This window comes from Hemicordylus capensis, chromosome 1, assembly GCF_027244095.1.
Source record: "Hemicordylus capensis ecotype Gifberg chromosome 1, rHemCap1.1.pri, whole genome shotgun sequence".
Taxonomy (NCBI): Eukaryota; Metazoa; Chordata; class Lepidosauria; order Squamata; family Cordylidae; genus Hemicordylus; species Hemicordylus capensis.
Window position 1 is genome coordinate 72249986 of NC_069657.1, and position 20409 is coordinate 72270394.

Here is a 20409-nt window from a genome sequence, read left to right on the forward strand (position 1 = left end):
TTTAAATAAATTTTTAAGAAGCAAGGAGACTGCAAGCCAATTGAAAGCCAGTGCCAGAAAACCAATCAGCAAGGGGGAAACAGGCCTCCAAAATGGCGCTCGAGTCGAAGCGTCAAAACAGGGTTGTTTTGTTCTGAGCTCAAAACAGGACCTCTGTTTAAAGGGTGTTTTGATTCGAGCTAGAAACATTTGAATTGAAACGTTTCAATGCTGAAATGTTTGCACGTCCCTACATACTGTACTGTACTGTGTTGCAATTCCAGTGGAGAACCTTGGTGTGTGGAGTTCTGCTGAGAACTGAAACCATGTCTTTAGGATACAGATTTGGCATTAGGCAAACATTGCCACATAAAGAACAGCTTGCTATAAGCAACACTCACAATATAGGCAGGCTGTTATCAGCAATATATACTTTCCATCCAACTTTGCACAGCACCATGTCTCTCTATGGTAGCTGATGCTGTTTCAGTGGTGCTTTATCAAGATTAATGCATGGTGCAATGCATGTTAGCTAGAGATGAGAACATAAGAACAGCCCTGCTGGATCAGGCCCAAGGCCTATCTAGTCCAGCATCCTGTTTCACACAGTGTCCCACCAGATGCCTCTGAGAAGCCCACAGGCAAGAGGTATGTGCATGCCCTCTTTCCTGCTGTTGCTCCCCTGCAACTGGTATTTAGACGCATCTTTCCTCTGAGGCTGGAGGTAGCCTACAGTCATCAGTCTAGGAGCCATTATTAGACCTCTCCTCCATGAATTTGTCTAAGCCCCTTTTAAAGCCATCCATGCTAGTTGCCATCACAATATCCCATGGCACAGAATTCCATAGATTAATGGAATGAAAAAGTACTTCCTTGTGTTGGTCCTAAATTTCCTGGCCTTCAGTTTCATGGGATGACCCTTGGTTCTAGTGTTGTGAGAGAGGGAGAAAAATTTCTCTCTGTCTCTACTCCAAGGATCTCAGTCATGTCCCCCCATAGTCACCTCTTTTCCAAACTTCCAAAAATGTTAACTCAGTGCCACAAGATATGACATTTATAATTGTTTGCCAGCGTAGTGTGTCAGGAATCGCTCCACAGTTGCACCCTTGGCACACCTTAATGAGCTTTAAAGTGCAGTTTGGATTTGTTGTGGTCTTATGGGCCCCAGTCTCTCTGCAGCCCTGTAAAAATTAGTAGCAGTAAGAAGCTCCTTGCAGAGTAGCAGCAGATCATCTTTGCATGATGTTTTGTGGCTGTGTTTCTTTGTTCTGTAACCTGTCTATTTGAGGACCCCCATTTCGCTCCCTTCTCCTTGCCTGACATTGTGCTTTATGATAGTCCGCATTCTGAGTCCCTGTCTTCCTGAATCCCTTTCAACCCTTTGTCTGCTTCCTGTCTGTCCTAATTTTGCTCCTTTTGGTCCTGATGCTGCTGAAATTACCCAACCCTCAATCTAGCAACTAGAAATTAATTGCTAGAAATTACCCCAAGCTTCAATCTAGCAGTGCTATTTATGTCCTGTGAGCCCCTAGTAGAATCTGTCATTATGAACATGTTCATTGTCTTTTGCTTAGCAAAATGCTTTTTGGGTTTTTTTAAATTTCTGTGATGAGGTATGATGATTTTGCAAGAAAGGAGTGAGGTTTTGTGTGGTGTAAGTAAAGTAAAGTGTGCCATCAAGTTGGTGTCGACTCCTGGCAACCACAGTGCCTTGTGGTTGTTTCTGGTAGAACACAGGAGGGGTTTACCATTGCCATCTCTCACACAGTATGAGATGATGCCTTTCAGCATCTTTCCTATATTCCTGCTGCCTGATATAGGTGTTTCCCATAGCCTGGGAAACATACCAACAGGGATTTGAACTAGCAACTTCTGGCTTGCTAGTCAAGTCATTTCCCCCACTATGCCATTAGTATCAATTACCAAAACAAAACAAAAATCTGTTCAGGACACTCATGAGAAACAACTTGGGTGAGAGGGATCTACAAGCATAGGAGGCTGCTTTAAACTGATTCAGACCATTAGTCCATACTGTCTACAATGACTGGCAGCAGGATCTAGGATTTTAAACTGATTTTTCCCAGCCCTGCTTGGAAGTGCAGCAAAAGACTGAATGTGGGACTTTCTGCCTGCAAAGCTCTACCACTGAGCTATGCTCCCATCCCTACCATACAGTTATCATATAAGGCAGTGCAAGTAATGAGACAGGAAGCCAACCAGCAGAGCTGATATGGCACCAGGGATGTCACTGGTCAGCAGGAGAGAAAATAATGAATTATAACCCTGAGCACAGCTGAGAATGCAGGGGGATGTCTCTTCCTGTTTACAGGGGAAGAAAAAGCAGCATTGGCTGGTGGTCTGAAATTAATTGGGAATAAGAAAAAGGATAAGTACTCAGTGACATTTAAGGAGACAGCAGCAGCAAGGAGTGAACACTTCTGAAACTGAGTGTATTCCATTGGCCATTTAGAAGGAACCAATTCAAGTGGCTATTCAATGCTGTTCTTTTTAGTATCTCCAGCAAGGAGGCACACAAATAGAAGGGGGTCCTTGGCTCCTAAGCTAAGTTGAATTTGAAATTGCACAAGTGCTGATGAGTCCTGCAATGCATGTTGCTGTGGTAGCTAAAGGTTCACATTCCCAATGTAGGACCATGGGATCATGGAGAAAATGTCCATTTCAGACATTAATGAGTTATTGAAGAATCTATTTCTGCTGATGACCAAGACCTCACATTTATGAATGGGAAACATGTTTGCACAGGACCGAGCATTCAAGAGGACCTGGATTCAGAGGAGGAGATTAAGAATTGGAGATTAAGAACTGGAGAGCCCTTCTGAATGGATCTGCATATTCTCTTGGGGTTTTTGGTACCTGTCTGGATGGGGTGTTCCCCACACTGCACAGTCTCTTGCCCCTAGCTAGCACGGCCCTGGGAAGAGCTGCTGGATTTCTGTGCCAGATCTAGACTTGGCACTGGGCAGATGTCATCCACTCCAGAGCAGTTTGCTTCCCCCAAATAGATGCAGGGAGAAGCCCAGGGGAATCACTCCCTTGGACCACCCCAGGTATTGTTCTGAGGAGGAGACCTCCCCTTTCTTTTCCTCCTTCCTTCCCGCTCCCTTCCTAGGCGGCCAGCCTCGGGGATGCCAAGCGAAAAACCAGGAGCTTGCAAAGGAAAAGCCGAAGTTGGCAGCCAACTGGCTCCACTGCAGAGTTGAGGACTGCAAAGGCTGAGGATTTACTGACAAGGACGGCAGGCGAGGAGGGTTGCACTGTCCCCAGCCAGAGAGGGGACCTTCTGGGAGCCACGCAGCTTCTTCAGCATCTCCCAGAGGCGTCTTTAGTGCCTTCCCCTTTGATTCCCCACCAAAGTTGACGAGCAGCCGCAGTATTTATTTCCCGACTTGCCAGACAGGCGGTGATCACAGCAGCGGGAACCCAAGAGCCCGAAGTACGGCATTTGGCTCTTGTCCGGCAGGAAAAGACCCCGCTTGCAACGCCGGGATCGGGACTGCTTTGGATGCACAGCAATCCCCCCGCTTGTCTGGAGCGTGGCGGCGGCGGAGGGGGAATCCTGTCGATTTGTCAGGACCATGAAGAGAAAGCTGCAGTCCACAAGCAGCGTCCGGTAGCCTCCCCCACCCCCAGCAACACCAGCCCCTTGGGAGGAGGAACTTTTCCTTCGTTTGGCTCTTATTTTTACAAAGGCCGGGGGGGCGGGGGCTGTGAGTGAGACCTGTAATGGCAAAGAATGTCTTCGGAGGGGGAATCAGATTCAGCCGCTGAAACAACAGCCAGTACTCAAGCAGCAGCAGCAGCAGCAGTAACTGCAGCCACAGATGCTAGAGAGGAGGTGAGAAGCCAAGGGCATTTGGGAGTCTGTGTTGTTGTGCCCATGGGATGGGATGGGATGGGATGGTGGGGTCGACGGGTAACTGGACTCTTGGTAGGTAGGCAGGCAAGCAAGCATGTACGAGGATTCACATCCTTGCACACTCACATCTGCCGGAGATGTAGAGGGTTAGAGGCACATGTGCATTCTGGAGACCCAGACAACTCCAGTGTGGTATTGGGGAAATGAACGATATGCAGAAACCTATCACTTGGGTGCTTCGAAATCTTGAGCTTCACCCAAGTCACGCTAAATTACTGGGAGAGAGAGATAATCCAGGTCAAGAAAAACAATAATAGTGATTCCTGGAATCGTTTTCATCTGCATTCGTAGAGAAGAGGTCTGTACTGGGGTGTGTGTGTGAGAGAGAGGGCGGGAGAGAGAGAGAGAGAAGTTGTGTGACCGACCAGGAAGCCCAAAGGGGTCGAACTGAAGAAAGAGCGCCCTTCCTATGTGAGAGTAGTAGGGAGCTCTCCAACGTGCTGGAATTCTCGCTCTGGGGGTAAGCACAGAATATACTCCGGCACCATATTCCAGGGTTCAAGGGGCTGTGATGACTAAAGCTTGAGCTACTCTTCCTTGTTCCTTATATGCCACCATCCCGCACCATCTAATATTCCTGCCCATCAAAAGCACCTGCTACTACTTAATGGACTCCTCTCTTATGCTATACACAAACCTTTGCTTTCTTATGACCTCATAAGAAAGTCCAAACAAGAGCTCTGCAGTTGTCTGGGTGGTATTAGTACCATTTAATTTCCAAACTACAGTGTGCTGCAGTCTGGTGGACTGACCTAAACAAATCACTTTTCTCCATTAGGGTAATAAAACACCCAGCACAGGTTTTTCTATGACTTTCTGTTGACTGTTGACCATACAGAGGGTGTCAACAAAGCTTAGACCATCAGCAGTGTTTGCTTGTTTAGTGGTTTAAGCTTTGGTTGTAGTGTATAATAATATTGTGAACATCTACATATTTAAAATTAAACCTAAACATTAGGCAATATAAAAAGCACAGTTTCTGATTTTACATTGTAGGCACAACTGCAAACATATTTTATGTTTAACATAATTTGCCATTTCATTTTTTTTAAAAACCCTCCGGGTACTTTAAAACAAAATTAACTTGCAGCAAAACAATTAAAACACCATAAAACAAACAAATGGAAAAGATTCAAAGCATTATAAAAGACAAAAAAAAATGGAGAGGGACACTATACAGCCAGAGTTAAGTACGTTTATGTCCCAAATCCATTTCACCATACATCTACTTTAAAAGTCTATGCCATAATAAATATGTTAATCTTTATGATGTCATAAGACTTTTGGTTGTTTTTCTGCAATAGACTTAATGCAGCCATCCCTCTGAAATTTGATTTCAGTTAGAAACAGTTAAAGATATAATTACTTCCCCTCTTAAATCTATGGGACAAACAAGAGAATTTTGGCTGGATCAGGATCCAAGTAAATGCATTAGTATAACTGGTATGACATTCCCATCAGGTCAATATTGTGACAAATGGTGGATGCTTCTCTTGTCAGTTTTGTTTCAATATCCAACAAATGTTTTTGATTGCAAAACATGTGGACCTTACTCAGGGGCATGGGGGGGACCCCTATGAGTTCAGTGGCAAAGTGCTTCAATATGGGCTTGTTTGGTCTCTAAACAAATTCTTTGTCCTATAGTTTCAAACTGCCAAATAGTAGGTCTGTCACAAATGACCTAGTTGAGCCATTTCTCACTGCATTTCTCACACGCTCACACAGATTCAGATTCAGTAGGACATGCATATATTTTCTATCCCTCCCAGATCTCTACTTCTCTGTGACGTTACTGGCTGGAAAATATGAAAACACCGTAATTGGAAAGAGTCCAGATCTTACTGAAGCTATGGGTTGCCTTTAGCGCTATCTTTTAGCCACAGCCCTCCATCCATAATAAGGAGAGGATGATAATGATACTGGCTTCTCTCACAGAGTGTTTCTAAGGAATATCGAAATAATGTATGCTACCATTAGGAAAAGTGCTATGTAAATACTCAGTATGGTTGGGAGAAGAACTAAAATAAACTTGTAAAATGAAATTTGACTTTGGTTTAAAAAACCTTGCCATTTCAGTTTTGAAATGTGAGGTTCACATTTCAAAAATAAAACTGCCATTTTACTTCATCATCATGTGGAAAATTTAAGATTGTCTCTCCCCAAAATCACAATTGAATTTGTCATCTTTGAGTATGGAAAATTCATGAAATTTTGATAGTGTGTATGCATTGTAGCACTAGCTGTAAGTGCTAGTGAATGTTCCTCTGCCTTCATTTTATACCCTATCCTGGCAAAGGTCTGCTGAGAGAAAGGGACAGTGAGGGAAAGGGACAGACACAACTGTGTGGGATCAAAAGGATGGTTAGAGGAGCAAGTAGCAGGTCTAGATGGATTTGGGCTGCAGGACCCCAGACAGCTCTGAGGTTGAGAATTTGCACCAGACTGATCAGATGTGTGTGTGTGTGTGTGTGTGTGTGTGTGTGTGTGTGCAGAACTGGTTCAAATCAAATCTGGTTTGATTCAAGCCAGCCCAGTTTGACTGGTTCCAGCTTGAACCAGACAAAAAGAGGGAGCCGGTCAAAGTTTGAACTAAACTGGGCCTGGTTTGTATTGACCAGTTCAGCCCGGTTCGACCAGTTTGAGTGTTTTGGTGGTAAAGGGGAATCTGATAAGGATTCCCCTTTAAAAGCAAAAAGGGATTCCCTACCTAAAAGGAGGTTTGGGGTGGGTGATAGGGCACCTTACCAGTTGTGGTGGTGACTGTGATGTCCGCTACTTGGGGGCAGCAGTGGGGCAGCCCCTGTCAGCCCCCCAGCGTTCCCCCTGTTCCTAATCCCTTTTTAGGTAGGGAATCCCACTTTGCTTGTTGTGGAGGGGGGGGGGGTGAGTGAGAGAGCACCTTACTGGCTGTGGCGGCAGCTCCCCGGTGGCAGCTCCACAGCAGCTGCCCCTTTCGGCCCCACCAGCACTCCCCACTTGCACTGTGGGCCGCCCATTGGCCTGTGGTGTTGGAGGAGTGTCGACGGGGCCGAGAGAGGCCACTGCCATGGAGCCACCAGCACTGCTGCTGGGGAGCCACCACCAGCACTACAGCCACAGCCAGTAAGGTGCCATCTCGCCCACCCCCCGAATCTTTACTGGATTCCCCTTTACAAGCAAGGTACTTGAACCAGGTCAAACCAGGCTGAACTGGCCCAACCTGATTTGACAGTACGAACCAAACTGCCAGCCAGTTCTAACAAACTGGTTTGGTTCAAATTTGAGGACCAGTAGTTTGGTTCAAATTCAAATTCAACCGCCACTGCCAGTTCCATGCACACCCCCAGTCAGAGCCAGACTGAGCCTGTATAGACTTATACAGGTCCTGAAGAATCAACCAAGGCCCCACTTTCCCATGGTGAGGAGTATCTCAGGGCCTGTACTTGCACTTGGAGCCTTGCACTCCTGTGGTACTGAATAATCTCAACAGTCTCTCTAGCATATCTGTGTCCCATTCTAGGTAAGGAGGTCTGAGTGGGTAAGAAGTGGAGGGTCAGAGACAGGAGGAACAGTCAAGGACAAGCTAGAGTTGGGGACTAAGTTGTAGTAAAACAACAGAGTGACCAGAGGTGGGGAACGTAGCTAGTGATGGGCTGGAGTTGGCTACTGAGAAAGTCAGTCAAGCAATGGCAAGGAAACACAAGATAATCTATCTTGCTGCTCAAGCAAGTTGCTCAGATTGCTGGGCTGGCCTAGAGGAAAGGGTTTTATAGAGCCATGAAGTCAACTGACTGCAGCCTGTCTGGGATCAGCTGACAGTGCTCTACCTATCATTGCACTCTCAAATGGACTCTTGATCCATTAGTCTTTAATTCCTTTTAATAATAATAATAATTCAATTTCTATACCACCCTTCCAAAAATGGCTCAGGGTGGTTTACAAAGATAATTAACAAACAAATAAGATGGATCCCTGTCCCCAAAGGGCTCACATTCTAAAAAGAAACATAAGACACACACCAGCAACAGTCACTGGAAGTACTGTGCTGGGGGTGGATAGGGCCAGTTACTCTCCCCCTGCTAAATAAAGAGAATCACCACGGTAAAAGGTGCCTCTTTGCCCAGTTAGCAGGGGTATTTAGCAATTTTGCTTGCTAATGGGCCTGTACATGGGTGGTAAGGAGGTAAGGTATTGGAGACAGGCTGCTAACAGACCTGGTTGGAGGCACTTATGTACCAGTCAGTGCCTTACATTCTCTGGCAGATTGGACAGGGTGTCCATGGCTTCTGAGGAAATTAGTGGGGCAGACCTTCAGGAAGCTCTGGTTAACCATTCAGGTGCACTGGGGTGCTGATTCAAGTCCAGCCGCTCTGTGCCGCCCCCAAAAGTTCCTCCCAGGACTGGACTGGGCTGTGTGATCCTCCATGGCTGCCTCATCCTCATCTGCTCTAGGGTCTGTATTAAGGTCTGGACACAGATCTCCTTGTTGGGTCCCTGTCATGGGGCCCTGACTGGGTCCTCGTTGTTGGGGTTGGAGTCCCCATTATTCACACTTCAGTTACACCAACAAGTTATTACTCAATACACAACTAAGTTCTTCTGAACCCACATTTGATCATTCTTACTGCAGCTCCTTGCCCCGCACTGGGCACTGGGAGGTTCCCTAACTTTCTGGAGCTGCTTGATAGGTGTGTGGGTGGGGTAGGGTGGAGAGCTCAAAAACTCGCAAGCATGAGCAGAAGCTCTGCCCACAGCTCTTTGGATCCTGCTCCATTTTGCACATAAAATTAAATTACTACTGTCCTGGTGTAATTTTAATTTGCCTCTTATGTTTCAACATAAACATGGGAGCTGCACAATCTAATTAACTAATCTTTTTTCAGTGAAAGGGAGGTAGCTTCCAGGATTCATGGACACACCTTACTGAAATCTGCTCTATGGGACAAAATCATAGGCATGATATTGCAATTTTAAAAATGTAAGTTTTAAATTAACTTGGCCTGTCTCCTGTTGCCAACATGGAAACAGGATGTAACTATTCTTCCTATAATATAAAAAGCACAGAAATGTTGCTTGAGAGTCCAGCTTCTAAAAATACTGACTGCCAAGTTGAAAGCTTGTCTCTTCCTCACTGAATTATAAATCTTGGCATCAGTTACAAACAGCAGTGGGCAAAAAGGCTGCACTACCCAAACACCTGCCTTCAGATATTTTTGCATTGCCCTACCCTGCCAAAATGTAGGTGTCTGTTCACAATGATTGGTCAATTTCTGGAGATACTTTTCATGTTTCCCTTTAATTCTGTTGTAGATTATATCCCTTAAATAATAATTAAGTAACTAACTTTATTTGTTAGCTAGCCCATAACAAATTGTTCTCTGGGCAGCTCACAACAAAGGATTAAAATATACAATAAAAACACATAACACATTAAATCATAATAGCAATAGCAATAGCACTTACATTTATATACCGCTCTATAGCCGGAGCTCTCTAAGCGGTTTACAATGATTTTAGCATATTGCCCCCAACATTCTGGGTACTCATTTTACCGACCTCGGAAGGATGGAAGGCTGAGTCAACCTTGAGCCCCTGGTCAGGATCGAACTTGTAACCTTCTGGTTACAGGGTGGCAGTTTTACCACTGCGCCACCAGGGGCTCATAACAGACAAAAAAGGTAAAAAGAAAATACAAAATACAATACAACGCAGTTTAAAAACTCATTTTTAAATTAGCTAAAAATCAGATCAATTCTGAAAATCAGAAGTATTTTAGTTCAACTTAGAATCATATAATTTTAGAGTTCTAAAGAACCTTGGAGGTCTTCTAACCCATCTCCCTGCTTAGTGCAGGAATCTGCTACAACTCCTTGTACATAGGATTAGAAAATCCAAATATAAAGTCAATTCCAGGAGTAAGATAATTTCCCCCATAGTGTTAGCATTTTAAATAATGCTAACTCAGCAAAAAGGCACTTTCATGGTGATTCTCTTATATTTAGCAGGAGGAGAGCACATGTCCCTATCCACCCCAGTCAGCATCCCTCTAGTGGTGTCTACCTTATGTTTGTTTTTAGATTGTGAGCCCTTTTGGCAGAACCATCATTTCTTATTTATTTTTCTATGAAAGACGTTTTGAGAACTTTTGTTGAAAAGTGTTATATAAACACTGGGAGGAGGAGTTGAAGATATGATGCCTCTGGAGGAAGCAGAGATCACCCCTATAGATCACCCCTATATCCTGAAGGAGTAAGCATCTGTTATTCATACAGGAGAGTTTTGGCTCCATGGTACTCATTTGCATGGATTTGGAAAAATGTTCTATGGGCAAGGACAAACCCACCACAGCTTTGGGTTTAAAAGAAGGAGAGGAATGAGAAAGAAGACACAGCAGGCAGGAGAGGTGGAGAGTAGTGTGAAACATCAGCAGTCTGTCCTGGGTGCCTGCAAGTGAGTGTGCAGGACCTTGGAGAGTGCCAAGGGAGCAAGTTGATCCAATGGAGTCACAACTCCAACTGAGTCTTGGTCTTGACTATCTCCCTGAGGTCCCACCACTCTGTTGCAGGGTATGAATCCTTAAGGGGCAGCCCCTAAGTCTGGAGCTGAGCACTTTATTTCTACCTCTCACTTGATGCATTCCCTGTCTCAGTGAGCAGATGCTGATGAGTGGGAGATTCTTAATACATCCAAATCCAATCCCTTGGGTGAGTCTAACTCAGGGGAGAACATCTTTGGGGAGTCTGGGTTTGGGGCACCAGAGCTCCTCATTGCCTGGTTCATCCTCACTGCTGGGACTTGGATTCTGTATCTCAACAGCTGTGTTGATGCTAGGGATTTGAGTCCTGGCTGTTGCTTGCAGTCCAGGCCATGATAAAGGCAGTAGAGACCGGCTGCTGAGACCCACCAGGAGCTGCCTTATAAGGACCTAAAAGTAAGGGATGGGGAGGAGAAGAATACCTGCACTAAGGCAGTGCAACACTGGTAGTGCAACACTCTTAGCCACTGTGTCAAGGTCTGGCCCTCAAACACTCCTGACTTGGCCGGAAAGCTGCCAGCCTCCCCTTCCTCCACGCTGTCGGAGCTCAAGGGCATGACACACTGGAACAATAAGGAGATGGGGAGAACTTAGCCTAGCAAGCAAGAGACATGAAGAAGAAGGGAGAGAGCCTAGTGAAGGAACTGAAGGTTGTTGCTTGCACTTTTTACTTGAAAATGAACCCTAAGAAACTTACCTCAAGCTGTAGAATAGTGGACACCTGTGGGAAATGGGTTGTTTATCCCAGCCTTACATAAGAACATAAGATCAGCCCTGCTGGATCATGCCCAAGGCCTATCTAGTCCAGCATCCTGTTTCACATAGTGGCCCACTAGAAGCCTCTAGGAAGCCCACAGGCAAGAGCTGAGGGCATGCCCTCTTTCCTGCTGTTGCTCCCCTGAAAATGGTATTTAGAGGCATCATGCCTTTGAGGCTGGAGGTGGCCTAGAGTCACCTCCAGCCTAGTAGTCATTGATTGATAGACCTCTTCTCCGTGTATTTGTCTAGTCCCCTTTTATAGCCATCCAAACTTGTGGTCATTCCATTATGCGCCATGTGAAAAAGTATTTCCTCTTGTTGGTCCTAAATTTCCAGGCCTTCAGTTTCATGGGATGACCCCTGGTTCTAGTGTTGTCAGAGAGGGAGAAAAATTTCTCTCTGTCCAGTCTCTCTACTCCATGCATGACTTTATACACCTACATCATGTCTCCCTGTAGTCACCACTTTTCCAAACCCCAGCTTCCAGATCATTTATGAACAAGTTAAAGAGCACCGGGCCCAGTACAAATCCTTGGGGGACCCCACTCCTTACTTCCCTCCATTGTGAAAACTGTCCATTTATTCCTACCCTCTCTTTCCTGCCCTTCAGCCAGTTACCAATCCACACATGGATCTGTACCTTTATCCCATGACTACTAAGTTTACAAAAGAGCCTTTGATGGGGAACTTTGTCAAAAGCTTTCTGGAAGACCAAGTATACTATGTCAACAGAATCACCTTTATCCACATGCCTGTAGACACTCACAGAGAACGCCAAAAGGCTGGCGAGCCAAGACTTGCTCTTGCAGAAGCCATGCTGGTTCTCCTTCAGCAGGGCCTGTTCTTATATTTGTTTAACAATTTTTGACAATTTTGTCTTTAAGTATGCTTTCCATCAATTTACCCAGCACAAAGGTTAAGCTAACCGGCCTGCAATGTCATGGATCCCCCTAGATCACTTTTTGAAAACTGGAGTTACATTAGCTACTTTCCAGTCCTCTGGTACAGAACCTGATTGTAGGGGAAAGTTACATATTCTTGCTAGGAGATCAGCAATTTCACATTTGTGTTCCTTCAGAACTCTTGGCTGAATGCCATTTGGCCCTGGCAACTTGTTACTTTTTAGTTTTTCAAGACAGTATACAGTGCTACTCCACCCAAATCTCCCCCTCCTGTTCCTTCTTGTAGAGTTTATATCCAGAAATAACAGTGTCCCACTGGGAACATTATGCCCACTATATCTATGTTTTCATTAGTTACCAAGCAGTCCAGCTTATCCACTCAGAGACTTCTGGCATTGGTATATAGATACCTATATGGCAAGTCTCATAGGAACATAGGAAGCTGCCATATACTGAGTCAGACCATTGGTCTATCTGGCTCACTATTATCTTCACAGACTGGTGGCTGCTTCTCCAAGGTTTCAGGCAGGAATCTCTCTCAGCCCTATCTTGGAGAAACCAGGGAGGGAACTTGAAACCTTCTGCTCTTCCCAGAACTGCTCCACCCCCTGAGTGGAATATCTTACAGTGCTCACACTTCTAGTCTCCCTTTCATATGCAACCAGGGTGGACCCTGCTTAGCTAAGGGGACAAGTCATGCTTGCTACCACAAGACCAGCTCTCCTCTTTACCTGGTGTTAGTATGTGCTATCCCCATTACTCTCATTTGACCTTTTTGACCAGCTGTCATGTGTTTCCTTTTGCTCTACTTTTGGTTCTACTCTGTCCCCTTCTGGTTTTTACAAAATGGTTGCACCTTATAGTTTATCCAAAGCATTCAGAAACTCTTGCACCCATCCAAAATGTTTGCACCTTAGGGGATTTTGCTTGCCGAACCAGATACCACCCAGTTCCTGTTGGCAATCCCTCAGACATCATTTTAAAAGCTATTCTGCAACCTTTTTTATTTTAAGTGCCGGCAGTCTGGTTCCATCTTGGTTCAAGTGGAGCCCAGCCCTTTTGCACAGGCTTTGCTTGTCCCAAAATGTATCCCAGTGCTTAACAAATCTAAACCCCTCCTCCTGGCACCACTTTCTCACCCACACATTGAGAATCCTCAGCTCTGCCTGTCTCACTGGCCCTGCATGTGGAACACATAGCACTTCAGAGAACGCAATCCTGGGGGTTCTGGACTTCACAGGCGCAGCTTGTGAACGCGCCTCCAGGGGGGCGGCGGGCGGCTTCTTTAAGGTAAACGGAGCTGGTGCTCCATGCCACCCAGCAGCCCCCGCGGTGGGGAATCGCCTCTGCCACTCACCTGGCTCCCGTGGAGGCGAGCCCCCGCCAGTAGCCAGGTGAGTGGCGGAGGCTTCTGGGGGGCATGGAGCACTGGCTCTGTTTACCTTAAAGAGGCCGCCCACCGTGCCTGGGACTTCAGTATGCTACCTAGCAGCCTACATTTGGTTTCCAGGACCTCCTGATTGCATTTCCCAACATTGTTGGTGCTGACACGCACCACAACAGCTGACTCCTCCCCAGCACTGCCAAACAGCCTATCTAGATGCTGTGTGATGTCCTCAGCCATCGCACAAGGCAGGCAAGTCACTGTGCAGTCTACATGTGGGTCACAGACCCATATCTCTATGCCCCTAACGATTGAATCACTCACTACTAGGAGGTCCGACCCCCTGGAGGAGTATCCTCTCTGTGAGAGAATATGAGCGCATCACCCAAGGAAGAGGTCCCTGCTAAGCAAGTGTTTCCCTCTTCTTCAAACTGATCTTCTCCTTCCCTGAGACCTTTATTCTTTATGACAACAGATATGTCATCAGCCTGGGAGTGGGAATCCTCTATCACATCCCTGAGGGTCTCATCCACACACACCTCTGCTTCACTGGACTTCTCCAGGTGAGCCACCTTGGCTCGTTCACTTCAAGCTATGTTTGGGTGCAGTTGTCAGCTAATTAAAGGTGTTAGCTTTGTCCTCCAATTACAGGGGTGGGTAGTATACACCTTCTCCTCATGCTGTGTGTCTCCTCTGTGAGGACCACCTGTGTGCCTCCCCAAGGGTTCCCCACCAAACTGCTGCCAATCTCCCACCAAACCCCTTTGATACCTGCTTGCAAATTTCTGTTTGCAAAGATCTTGGGTGCAAAGTTCTGATCTGAGCTTTGTCTTCAAGATCTGCTGGCAAACTGAGTCACCTTAGGAATGTGACCCCTCCCACAAATTAAGTCACTCACCTGGAGTTAATCCCCCCATTCAGACTAACTGCTCTTCTCTGTCAAAAACACACACTTCCATCCAGCCAAACATCAAACCCTAGAAAATACTAGCCCTAACAAACTTAGCTTGTCCTCTGCCCTTTGTTTTCTTGATTTATTTGTTTGTTTGCTTGTTTGTTTCCTTGCTGTATTTCCTTGCTTGGTGTCTTCTTTAGCAAAGAAATACAAAATTTGTTGCCTCCTCTGTCTTCAAGATCTGCTGGCAAACCTTATGGCACAAGCCTTATGGCACATTTTCTTTCTTCTATCCATAAGAAGTAATGCCAGGGAGCTGAGATAATTAATTCACCTCCCAGCCAAATTAGCAAATTCCATGGACCAACTCTCCTACAGAGAGCAGTTAGATGGGTTCTTTTCTTTTCATTCAGAGTACATAACAATCATGGCGAGACACTTGGACAGGTTAGCATTAGAAGAGGCAATTTACAAGGGGACCCACTATCCCCTCTGTTGTTTGTAATTGCCATGACCCCACTTTCACAAATACTAAAAAAAAAGGCCTCGGATACCAAACATCTAAAACATCAAGTAAAATCAACCATCTGCTGTACATGGACGATCTGAAGTTGTATGGAAAGTCCCAGTCAGAAATCGAATCACTGCTAAGCACTGTCCGTATATTCAGTAGCGATATAGCAATGGAGTTTGGACTAGACAAGTGTGCTGCATTAATAATGAACAGAGGAAAAATAAGAAAAACAGAAGGAATAGAACTGCCCAATGGAAGCAACATCAAGAACCTGGAAGAGAAAGAACCTTACAAATACTTGGGCATTCTCCAGGCTGATAACATCGCACACACTGAAGTTAAAAGAAAAATTGGAAGTGAATACATCAGGAGAGTTAGAAAAATCCTAAAGTCCAAACTCAATGGCGGGAACACTATACAAGCCATCAACATCTGGGCTATACCTGTTATCAGATACACTGCAGGGATAATAGACTGGACCCAGGCAAAGCTAGAGACGCCAGATCGTAAGACCAGGAAAATCATGACCATCAATCATGCCCTGCAACCCCGCAGTGATGTAGATAGGCTATACCTCCCTTGCAGCTCAGGTGGAAGAGGAATGCTGCAAGTCCATCAAACAGTAGAGGAAGAGAAAAGAGGCCTTGAAGAATATATCATGGACAGTGAAGAAGATGCACTTCAAATGGTCAAGAACGAGAAACTATTCAACACCAATGAAAGAAAGCAGGCCTACAAGAAAAAACAAGTCAAGAACCGAGCAGGAAAATGGAAGAATAAGCCCCTGCATGGTCAATATTTGCACAATATAAGTGGAAAATCAGACATCACCAAGACCTGGCAATGGTTTAAGAATGGCAACTTGAAGAAAGAAACAGCGGGTTTAATACTGGCTGCACAAGAACAGGCACTAAGAACAAATGCAATAAGAGCAAAAGTAGAAAAGTCAACAACAAACAGCAAGTGCCGCCTTTGTAAAGAAGCAGATGAAACCGTGGACCACCCAATCAGCTGTTGTAAAAAGATCGCACAGACTGACTACAAAGGCATGACAAGGTAGCAGGGATGATACACTGGAACATCTGCAAAAAATACAAGCTACCTGTAGCCAAACATTGGCGGGACCATAAAATTGAAAAAGTTGAAGAAAATGAAGACGTAAAAATATTATGGGACTTCCGACTACAAACAGACAAACATCTGCCACACAATACACCAGATATAACTGTAGTCGAGAAGAAAGAAAAACAAGTCAAAATAATCGACATAGCAATACCAGGGGATAGCAGAATAGTAGAAAAAGAAATAGAAAAAATCACCAAACACAAAGATCTACAAATTGAAATTGAAAGGCTGTGGCAGAAAAAGACCAAAATAATCCCATTGGTAATTGGTGCCCTGGGTGCAGTCCCAAAAGACCTTGAAGAGCACCTCAACACCATAGGGGCCACAGAAATCACCATCAGCCAATTACAAAAAGCAGCTTTACTGAGAACAGCCTATATTCTGCGACGATATCTATAACCATTGACAATAAAATTCTGGCATCCCAGGTCCTTGGGAAGGACTCGATGTCTGGATAAAACAAACCAGTCAATAACACCTGTCTGACTGCGTAAACAAGAAATAATAAAAAATAATAATAAATCTCATGGCACCTCAGTTCTTAAGAAGGAATTTTTTTAGGCTGAAGGTGATCTCAAAGGGTGAAAGTAATTTAAGAGAGGAAATATTCCTCTCACGCAGCCTAGAGAACACCTGCTACAGGAAGAAAGTGCCATTAGGGAATGTGAGGGCAAGGCAGTTACCCTTCCATTTCTTATACTTATCAAGCCCTTATACTTATCAAGTGAGCCCCTGGTGGCGCAGTGGTAAAACTGCCGCCCTGTAACCAGAAGGTTGCAAGTTCGATCCTGACCAAGGGGCTCAAGGCTGAATCAGCCTTCCATCCTTCCGAGGTCGGTAAAATGAGTACCCAGAATTTTGGGGGGCAATATGCTAAGTCATTGTAAACCGCTTAGAGAGCTCCAGCTATAGAGCGGTATATAAATGTAAGTGCTATTGCTATTGCTATTATACCACAGTGATGATTGCTCAGGCTTACTTGTCTCTGGTTACCTCATTGGTGGTACATAGTGTGGCCTTTACAAGCTTTATATGCTAGGAAATGGTCCTACGGACTAATGGCCTCCCAAAGGTATCATTACTTTGCTGGAAAAAACTGGTGGCTGTTTATACTGTGTTGATAACACTGCTATAGTTCTTCTTGCGAAACAGGAATAAAAACAGAAAATCATCACAGCCCAATGAACACATTTGCAATTTAACTTTGAACATATCAAAGAATATGCCTTTGATCATGACTGAACCGCTTTGCCCTCCCCCATTTGAAAGCTGCAATACCTCTTATGGGCAGTCATCATCCCCCTGTGGTACAACAACCTGGACAGGAAGCAGGGACCAGTCAGAGCTTTTGGAAGAACTGCATTAAGCTCCGTTTCCTTTACTAAAGCTCTCCTAATAAAAGCAAGCTCTTGATTGCATCTGTTAAAGAGCTGCTGCAATCTGGGTTTATATTCTAAACAAAGACTGGGTTTTCATCTCTCTGATTATAGTGCTTGAAAACTGATCCTCTTCGTTCATAAACTCTAGTATTATTACCATTATTTTTTTTATCAGTCTGCACTGGAGTGTTAGACCATCCAAAATCTTTTGAATTAGGATTGAAAATTAATGGCTTTGCTATTGTATCTCAAAGAGGCGACATATCACAGCAACATTATTTCTCCTTCCCAAAGCATCTAACATACATTATCCCAATAATATCTACAACAATCTTATAAGGTAGGCCACTATTGCTCCTTCTATAATACAGATGGGGACTGAAGCTGAAAGATGGATTCCCTAAGAGCACCCAATGAGTGGATCCCTGAAGAGACAGTAGAACCAGGGATTTCACAACCTGTGCCCTTACACTTAATTACAGTTCCCATATTCACAGAGCCTCCAACTGTGAGGTGGGGGAGAGAGAGAGAAACCTGTACTGGATCTATTATCCACTGATTATGGGGCAGCTATTCCAGTTTTGGTGGGGAATAAAAGAAGTAACGTTGACAGGTCAGCAGGCCATTGCAGGGGAAGGGAAATCAGAAACTTAATTGCTGTTTCCCCTTTTGGGTGTCCTGCCAGCTTTTTGACCTTGGTAAGCAATGCCAACCACCCACACAGCCTTAGGGGTTTTCACGGAACCGTCTGGCCCAGTTCGGTTCGAGGCTGGACTGGCCTCGAACAGAACTGGGCCAGTTCGGTCTGGCCCCCATCGAACCCACCCACCCAGTCCGGTCCAGTCCCAGACCGGTCCATGAACTATTTTTAAAAAAAATAAATAAATGTAAAAGTAAGTACCTGTAGCCCCTTCTTAAAAGTAAGTACCTGTCGCTTGCCGCGTGGGGTGTGTGTGTCCGCGCGGGTTCCCTCTCCCCCCGCCAGCCTTCCTCATCACCGCTGCAGCTTGGTAAACATAGCCTTTATGGCCCTTTCGGGCCTCCGTAAAAGTGAGCAGCCGCCATTTTGGTGGCCGTCGCACATGCACAAATGCTCTCTGCGAGGCCACAGCCTTGGATGATTTCCCCATTGTCATGGATGTACCACCATCTGGTTAAGATTGGACTCATGACCACGTTCCACCTCTGCAGGGGTGAGGGGCCCATTAGGATGGTCCTCCTGAGAAGGTTATTGGATCCAATAGGATTCCGAGAAGCCTTGGAGGGATTTAGTGTTGGCTGTGCTGGTGACCCTGTTGACATTCTGGTGGAGAACTGGAATAATCAACTCACTAGGGCAGTGGACACGATTACTCCTATGCGTACTCTCTGACCCACTTTGAAACTGACCCCTTTGTTTACAGAAGAACTATGGTGACTGAAGCGGTGAGATAGACAACTAAAGCGCAAGTGCAGAAAGACTCAACTCGAATCTGAGAGATTACCACATAGAGTGCATTTGAAGATCTATGCTCAGGCAATACGTCTGGCAAAGAAGCGATTCTTTTCCTCCTGTATTGCGTCCACAAGTTCATGTCCAGCAGAGTTGTTCAGGGTTGTGAAGGGGCTAATGTGTGCCACTTCGGCCTTGAATCTGTGCTTGGAACCAACAATTACTCACTGTGATATTTTTAATGAGTTTTTTGTGGACAAAATCTCTCGTATTCAGGCCAACTTAGATTCAAACTCCCCAATTGTTACAGAGTCTGATGCCGAGGTGTCCAGCAGCTCCTCTTATGTGATGACCCTGGATCAATTTCATTTTGTGACTCCTGAGGATGTGGACAAGTTGTTCGGAATGGTGCGGCCTACCACTTCTGCTCCCAATATTTGGTTGTGTAGAAGCAAGGTAGGAGGAAAACCTGGGTAGAAGTGATTGTGTGGAAGCAAGGCAGGAGGACAACCTGAGTAGCTTTTCCTCCTACCTTGCTTCCAATCCACAAAACTGAAAATTGGGAGCACATACAGCTCCCAAACCCGAATAGAACACAGTTTTTGATTGTGTGAATGACCTCTCTGTATAGGACTGCAGACAAAGGCAAACACAGAGTTGGCTGCACTGAAGCCCATTGATTTCACTCATTCAGTCAATCTTTATTAAGGTCACAGACCAGCATAAAGTACATTTTAAAACCTAAGTAGCAATAGATTTTACACTGTAAGATTATCATAAGATGATTTAAAATATACAATAAGAAATATAAAAGATGCTAAAATATATTGCTAACATAAAATGATTTAAAATATAAAAAATAGGCATGTGGCTGCACTAAAAATCTAGCTGTGGCTCTAAGAAGAGACATAGTAGACTCTGGACTACATTTTGATTTAACTTTAGTTGCAATAAGAAGCATAGGAATAAACCATGTAGCAGTACCCTAGATCGCGTTGCATGCTTATAAAGTAAGAAAAGATTTTAAAAGATTTAAAACATATAAAATCATTTAAAATAATAATAAGAGCTAATATGTGTTAAATGGATATCATATAATATACACAGAAATATAAGCCAGTAAAATAGTAGCCAGGAAGTTGTGAGTCTATAAATTGTTGGGCTGCCACACTAAGGCAGTAGCCATGGGCTCTGGGCACACATGGTCATCGTCCGCTGGATATTAATCGTTGCTGCACAGAACCTGGCAACACTGTAGGTGGCAGCAGGGTTGCTATCAGAGAGCAGCAAAGAGTTGTAAAACTGGTCCCAGGACAGCCATGTAATAGTGGTAAGATGAGGGAGGCACAGATGTCCCTGTAGAACAGGCACTGCAGAAGAACGTGTCCTGCTGTTTCTACATGCCCCGAGCCGCAGGGGCACTTGCACTCTGAGATTCGAATCTTCCTATAGTGACCTTCAAGCATGGTTGAAGGAAGTACATGACAGTGTGCCCTTGTAACGGCCCTCCTATGCTTTGGGACCTCAATTGTGTTAGGCATGGCAAGGGGGCACTGACATAACTGAGTCCTTCACTTACAGGGAAGCAA

At 45.0% G+C, this 20409-nt stretch overlaps 1 protein-coding gene across 4 annotated transcripts in view; it reads left to right on the plus strand.

Moving 5' to 3' along the window:
* The window catches only part of LOC128339694 (transmembrane protein 151B-like), a 65517-nt gene that overhangs the window by 24408 nt on the left and 20700 nt on the right, over nucleotides 1–20409 (plus strand). The window contains exons 1-2 of one of the 4 annotated variants that reach the window (XR_008313172.1): nucleotides 3745–3835; nucleotides 5686–5932. The exons of 1 other annotated variant lie outside the window; for it this stretch is intronic. Coding sequence is in view for 2 of the 3 variants with exons in the window: in XM_053284008.1 (XP_053139983.1) it covers nucleotides 3734–3835 (102 nt within the window). In the remaining variant the exon portion in view is untranslated. Of the gene's footprint in view, nucleotides 1–3434; nucleotides 3836–5685; nucleotides 5933–7260; nucleotides 7314–20409 lie in introns of those variants that run through there. 2 more of the 4 variants (XM_053284008.1, XM_053284011.1) reach the window with 2 other exon arrangements.